The sequence below is a fragment of the Scylla paramamosain genome, chromosome 12, assembly GCF_035594125.1.
Source record: "Scylla paramamosain isolate STU-SP2022 chromosome 12, ASM3559412v1, whole genome shotgun sequence".
In the NCBI taxonomy this organism is placed as follows: Eukaryota; Metazoa; Arthropoda; class Malacostraca; order Decapoda; family Portunidae; genus Scylla; species Scylla paramamosain.
In genome coordinates, this window is record NC_087162.1 from 14,595,448 (window position 1) to 14,602,947 (window position 7,500).

The following is a 7,500-nucleotide window of genomic DNA, read 5'->3' on the forward strand; positions in this document are numbered from 1 at the left end:
AATTATTAGCTCCAAGAACACTGCACGCGCTCTCTCTCTCTTTCTCTCTCTCTCTCTCTCTCTCTCTCTCTCTCTCTCTCTCTCTCTCTCTCTCTTGGTCATCTCCTTTAAGATAAGGAGAAAAAAATGCAATGTGAACTCCTACCTAGAACACAAGATCATCCTCTTTTAGAGATTTTGGTGAAACTTTTGCTGTTGCCTTAGAGATATGAAAAGCTTTTGATAGAGTCTGGCACAAAGCTTTCATTTCCAAATAACCTTCTAACTTCACCTCAAGTTTCCTTTCTGACCATTATATTGCTGCTGTAGTAGACGGTCAATATTATTCTTCTAAATCTATTAGCAGTAGTGTTCCTCAGGGTTCTGTCCTGTCACCCACCCTCTATAATTCATCAATAATCTTCTAAACCAAACTTCTTGTCTTATCCACTCTTACGCTGATGATACCATCCTGCACTTTTCCTCGTCTTTTCATAGACGTCCAACCCTTCAAGAAGTAAACGGTTCACGCAGGGAAGCCACAGAACGCCTGATTTTTTATCTCTAAAATTTCTGATTGTGGCAGAGCAAACTTGGTATTGTTCAATGCCTCAAAAACTCAATTCTTCCATCTATCAATCTGACACAACCTTCCAGGCAACTATCCCCTCTTCTTCAATGACACTCAACTTTCCCCTCTTCTACACTGAACATCCTCTATCTGTCCTTTTCTTATAATCTAAACTGGAAACTTCACATCTCATCTCTAACTAAAACAGCTTCTACGAAGTTAGGTGTTCTGAGACGTCTCTGCCAGTTTTTCTCACCCCCACCCAACTGCTAGCTCTGTACAGGTGTCTTATCTGTCCGTGTATGGCGTATGCTTCACATGTAAGGGGGGAGAGGCCGGTTCCGCTCATACCACTCTTCTAGACAGGGTGGAATCAAAAGCTTTTCGTCTCATCAACTCCTCTCCTCTAACTGACTGTCTTCAGCCTCTTTCTAATCGCCACAATGTTGCATATCTAGCTGTCTTCTACCGCTATTTTCATGCTAACTGCTTTTTCTGATCTTGCTAATTGCATGCCGCCCTTCTTCCCGCGGCCTTGCTGCATAAGACTTCTTTCTCTCAGCCCTATTCTGTCCACCTCTCTAATGCAAGAGTTAACCAGTATTCTCAATGATTCATCCATTTCTCTGGTAAACTCTGGAACTCCCTGCCTGCTTCTGTATTTCCACCTTCCTATGACTTGAACTCCTTCAAGAGGGAGGTTTCAAGACACTTATCCTTCAATTTTTGACTACCGCTTCGGACCCCATTCGGGGACCGGCATCGCAGTGGGCTTTTTTTTTTTTTATTGGATTTTTGTTGCCCTTGGCCAGTGTCCCTCCTACATAAAAAAATAAATAAATAAATAAAAATAAAAATAACAAAACAAGGGAAACTGCAGGAAGCCATTTGACCTATACGTGGCAGCCCCTGTAAAAAAAAAAAAAAAAAAAATATATATATATATATATATATATATATATATATATATATATATATATATATATATATATATATATATATATATATATATATACATATAAATAAACAAATAAATAAGTTAAATAAGTAAATAAATAAAACAAACCTAAATCAGCACGCTTAGCACTCCAAACTTAGACAACTTGTCCTAACATGACCTAACCTAATCTGTCTTAACCTTACCGAAGCAAACCAAATCTAATATGCCCAACCTAGAACTGTAAACGCTGACACCTGACCAACCCTAACCTAACCTAACGTAATATGCAGAGAAATGTAAACTTAGCCACCGGTCCAAACCTAACCTAAACTAACCTAAATTAACATCCTTTGAACTGTAACCACTGACTCCTGTCCTAACCTAACCCAACATGCTTAACATTGTAAACTATCACACGTATTCTTCCTAAAATCTTTGTACTTATCAACTCTGTAAATCCTTATAAGTGACTAAGTGAGCTCTGTAAGTAAGGATGTGCTAGCCCAGTGAGTGAGTGAGCCTGTAAGTAAACCATGCAAATAAAAACATAAGTAAGCCCCGTAAGTGTGAGTCTAAGTAAGGCCGGTGAGGGAGTCTGTAAGTAAGCCCTGTAAGTGTGTAAGTGAGCCTATAAGTGTGTGTGTGTGGCTAAGTAAACCCTGTAAGTGTGTAAGTGAGCCTATAAGTGTGTGTGTGTGGCTAAGTAAACCCTGTAAGTGTGTTGAACAGTTTGTGTGTAAGTACATAGGTCAGTGTAACATGTAAAATCTTGCTGACACCATTGTAAACCGCCCATATTCTCTCTCTCTCTCTCTCTCTCTCTCTCTCTCTCTCTCTCTCTCTCTCTCTCTCTCTCTCTCTCTCTCTCTCTCTCTCTCTCTCTCTTACTGTTGTTGCTTCTGCGTGAATATTTTGTAAAGTGTGTGTTTGTTGATTGCCTTTAAACTCGTGTGTGTGTGTGTGTGTGTGTGTGTGTGTGTGTGTGTGTGTGTGTGTGTGTGTGTGTGTGTGTGTGTGTGTGTGTGTGTGTGTGTGTGTGTGTGTGTGTTCGCGATATGTAATAACTAGAACAAGTCTCTCTCTCTCTCTCTCTCTCTCTCTCTCTCTCTCTCTCTCTCTCTCTCTCTCTCTCTCTCTCTCTCTCTCTCTCTCGCGGACTAAAGGTGGCGGGTTCAATCCTATCCCAAGGCATTTTCTCAGCGGAGGAGGCAGCGCTTTTTTTTCCCCCTTTCGCAACCACAGTCGGCGCCCTTTGACTTCGTTGTTGCGGTGTTAAAAGTGTCTCTCTCTCTCTCTCTCTCTCTCTCTCTCTCTCTCTCTCTCTCTCTCTCTCTCTCTCTCTCTCTCTCTCTCCCTTATCCTTCCGTAATCTACCTTAACTTAACCTTAAAACACTCGTACCACCATAACTGCAACCACCACCACCAAAAAAATAAATAAATAAATGAATAAATAAATAAATAAATAAATAAATAAATAAATAAATACAAAACCAACAACAACACATTTCAACTCCAAACACAATACTAACACCATTCCTCTTCCCTCCTTCTGCGCCTCCTGCAGGTGACATGGATCAGGCGCAAGGGGGCTCACGTGCTGACAGTGGGGCTCTTCACCTACACCACTGACAGCCGCTTCACCGCCGTGCACTCGGAGGGAACAAACGACTGGACTCTCCGCATTGACTCGGCCCAGCGTGCTGATTCTGGGGTCTACGAGTGCCAAGTATCCACAGACCCCAAGATGTCCCGCCCCTTCCATCTGCAGGTTGTAGGTGAGTGCGGGGCTTTAGGTGTTGGCGGAGAGGTTTGGCTGGGGTGTGTGAGAGTGGGTGGGTTGGGTGCTGGTTGGGTGAAGGTCGGGGTGTGTTTTGTGTGTGAATTTGTGTGTGTTGATGGGGAATAGGGTAAGATTAAAGGGATGGAAATAAGGAATGGAACACGGAAAAGGGCAAGGAGACGAGAACAAGGTCGGACAAGGAGGAGGAAGTCAAAGAGGAGGGCACCGAGGAAAACAAATAGGGGAAGGAAGGAAGGAAAACGACAAGGAGGAGAAGGAGGAAGAAGCATTAGGGCGACAAGGAGGAGAAGGACTAGGAGGAGGAAGACAAGAAGATAAGGAGGAAGAAAACAAGGAGGGGAAGACACAGAAGTGAAGACAAGGAGGAAGAAAACAAGGAGGGGGAAGACACGGAGGTGGAAGACAAGGAGGAAAAGAAAAAGGACATGGAGGAAGAGGAGGAGGAGGAGGAGGAGGAAGACAAAGAGAGGAATCATAACAGGACTTCAAAAAAAAAAAAAAGTAAATATCACTGAGAAAAAATGATAACTGGAGGAAGAGGAGAAAATGAGAAAAAAGACATAAAGAGGAAATGACGAACTGAGGAGGTAAATAGGAAATGTAAGCAAGGAGGAGGAGGAGGAGGAGGAGGAGGAGGAGGAGGAGGAGGAGGAGGAGGAGGAGGAGGAGGAGGAGGAGGAGGAGGCATATCAAGGAAAATGAGAGCATGGAGCGAGAATGGAATAAGCTTATGAATGTTCCTGGAGACAAGACAGGTAATGAGAGAATGTTCCACGCCCCGCCTCATTCCGCATCCACTCTCCACCGGCCCTCCACCTCCTCCAACCCCTCCACCACGTTCCACCGACCCCCTGATCTTTAAGCTTCATATTTCTCCTCAAACGTCCTTCCCTCTCTCTCTATTTTTCCCTTTTTTTTCATATTCTTTAACTATTCCTTCAATTCTTCCTTCCCTTCATTCTCCCTTTTTTTCTAAGTCTATTCTTCCCTAATTCCTCTTCTTTTCTCCGTTCCTTCTTATCTCCTATCCTTTTATTTTTTTCTCTCATATCCCTCCTTCCCTCAATCATTCTTTTTCATCTATTCCTACCTATCTTCTTCCATTCTTTCATCTTTGCTTCTCTCAGGGCATCAATCTTCTACCTCTCCTCTTCCCTTCTCCGCTCTCTTTATCTGTCTTTCACTAAATAACCTCTCCCACACACTCTTCCTTTTTCATTTCCCACCACTTTCTCTCTCTCTCTCTCTCTCTCTCTCTCTCTCTCTCTCTCTCTCTCTCTCTCTCTCTCTCTCTCTCTCTCTCTCTCTCTCTCATCATTCACACATTAAATATACTTTCACACTCTTTCCTTCCTTCCCTCCTCTTCCTTTTTCTTCCTAATGTTCTCTTTCATTTTTTTCTTTTCTGTCTCAGCATTCTCTCTCTCTCTCTCTCTCTCTCTCTCTCTCTCTCTCTCTCTCTCTCTCTCTCTCTCTCTCTCTCTCGCATCCTCCACCACTTCTCTTCTCCCCTTCTCCTCTTCCAAATCTTCCTCCAAAACATATCTTCTTCCCTTTTACTATTCCTTCATACGCTCTATCTTCTTTCTCCTCCTCCTCCTCCTCCTCCTCCTCCTCCTCCTCCTCTTCCTTTTCCTCCTGCTCCTCCTTTTACTCTCCTTAACACGTTTATCCTCCTTTCCTCTCACACAGCTCTCTATCTCCCTCTTCCTCCTCCTCCTCCTCTTCCTCCTGTTAAAACTCCCCCAATGCATTCCCTCCTGCTCCTCCTCCTCCTCTCCCTAACATATTTTCACCTTCCCCACTCTCTCTCTCTCTCTCTCTCTCTCTCTCTCTCTCTCTCTCTCTCTCTCTCTCTCTCTCTCTCTCTCTCTCTCTCTCTCTCTCTCTCTCCCTTTTCCCCCTCCTGACTTCCCATTTTTTCCCCTCCAACACTCTGCACTTATCTTCACTCCTCCTCCCCTCTTCCTTCCTTCCCCTCACCCCTCTCTCACTCCCCTCTCCTCAAACACTTCTCTCTCTCTCCCTTTCTCCCCTCTACCTTCTCCCCCAACCTGGATCTTTTTGCCCCTTTTTCAAATACTCTTTCTTCTTTTCTTCTATTTCTTCTACTTCTGCATCATCTTCTCCTTCTTCTACTTCTTTTTGTTGGTCTTCTTCTTCTTCTCCTACGACATCTCCTTACTCTTCTATCTTTTCTCTTCTCCTACTTCTTTTTCTTCTTTTACTTTTCTTTTTCTTTTTCTTCTTCCTCTCCTTCTCTACCAGTTCTTCCCTTTCTTTCCTTTCATACCTCGACCTCCACCTCCTCCTCCTTCCTCCCAAACACACAAGTGAAATACATGCCAGAGGGAAAAAGAATCCTTTTATTAGTGGCAGAGGAGGAGGAGGAGGAGGAGGAGGAGGAGGAGGAGGAGGAGGAGGAGGAGGAGGAGGAGGAGGAGGAGGAGGAGAAATCGAGTGTCAGTAAGATGCTTCAGTCCGTGGTGGCAAAGAGTCGTCCTCCTCCTCCTCCTCCTCCTCCTCCTCCTCCTCCCCTTCGTTAATTAAGCACCTGACCTGATTAGTATATACGCAGAGAGCAACACCTGTATTAAAGAGTCCGAATTTTGAGTCTCTCTCTCTCTCTCTCTCTCTCTCTCTCTCTCTCTCTCTCTCTCTCTCTCTCTCTCTCTCTCTCTCTCTCTCTCGACTCACATCTGTATCCCTTGACTTTAGATTCACTGGTACATTTTTTAATACCTGATCCAATCACACCTGTCTTCTTCACACGTGTCCATCCCCCCTCCCCCCCCCCTCTCTCTCTCTCTCTCTCTCTCTCTCTCTCTCTCTCTCTCTCTCTCTCTCTCTCTCTCTCTCTCTCTCTCTCTTCTATGCCTGTGTACTACATGAATTTCTTCATATATCTGCTTGTTTGCTTGTTTTGTTCTCTCTCTCTCTCTCTCTCTCTCTCTCTCTCTCTCTCTCTCTCTCTCTCTCTCTCTCTCTCTCTCTCTCTCTTCTATACATATGCATCTTGTCGTTCCTTCCTTGTATATATGTATGAATGCATGTACTATGTATGTATGTATGTATGTACGTATGTAAGCTTCACTCGTACACAAATACATACATATTTCTAATCTATTTGTATTGTTTTATATTTTGATATATAAAAGATTTCCTGTTATTTTCCATAGGTACATACAAACAAAAATTACGCTTTCTTTTTTTGTTCTTTCTTTCTCCTTCCTTCCTTCCTTCCTTCCTGTTTCGTTAATTCGTTTCTACTATGATTTTAATTTCACACTTTTTTATACAACTACCTTTCTTAGTTTCATATTTTTCGTTCATGCTTATATCTTACTTTCATGTTTGTTTTTTTGTTTTTTCTTTCTTTTTTTCACATTAAAATCTTGCTTTCACACTTACTCTCACTCTGTTCACACTTACATTTACATCCTACATTCTCATTTTTAACATCTAAATTTTACTTTCACGTTTAAATTTACATGTTGCTTTCAATTTTCACACTTAAATCTTGCTTTCACACTTCCTACATTAATTTGTTACTTATTTTAACTTTTTTTTTCACATTGACAGATCATTTACGGTCACAGATGTTGATTCACATATATTTTTAGCTAGTTTTCCACTTCTCACATTGAAATTTGACTGACTAATTACAATTCTCATGTTTATTTTTACATTTTTTTTCACGATTATCATTATATTCACACTCACATCTGCATTGTTTGTGCACTTTTCTTACTTATATTCGTACTTTTACTCTTTTTTTTTCTACTTGTACTATTAATTCTAGACTTATTTTACACTTTTTTTCTTCTTATATCATCACTTTTAGGCTTGTCACGCTTGTCTTTTTTTCATATTTAACTTGCAATTACACTTTTCAAACTCATATTCCTCTCACTTTTACAATAATTTTCGTTTCTTCTAGCCCAGTCACACTTTTCACATCCGTATTCTCCCGCAAAACTTTCCTTAAAAACTTGCCTTTCTTCCCTCCTTCTATCACACTTTTTGACATTCTTTCATATTCAAATATAAGAGAACATACGACTGCTTGAACTTCGAACGAATATTCTCTCTCTCTCTCTCTCTCTCTCTCTCTCTCTCTCTCTCTCTCTCTCTCTCTCTCTCTCTCTCTCTCATACGAAGATGAATTCCTTCCACCACTCTCATGTCCCTTTTCTAGAACATTTTT

At 41.9% G+C, this 7,500-nt stretch overlaps 1 protein-coding gene across 3 annotated transcripts in view; it reads left to right on the top strand.

Moving 5' to 3' along the window:
• Positions 1 to 7,500, top strand: part of LOC135105732 (hemicentin-1-like) — a 141,508-nt gene that overhangs the window by 107,704 nt on the left and 26,304 nt on the right. For all 3 annotated transcript variants that reach the window (XM_064014171.1, XM_064014172.1, XM_064014173.1), the window contains exon 4: positions 3,057 to 3,267. In XM_064014171.1, the coding sequence (XP_063870241.1) occupies positions 3,057 to 3,267 (211 nt within the window). The remainder of the gene's footprint in view (positions 1 to 3,056; positions 3,268 to 7,500) is intronic.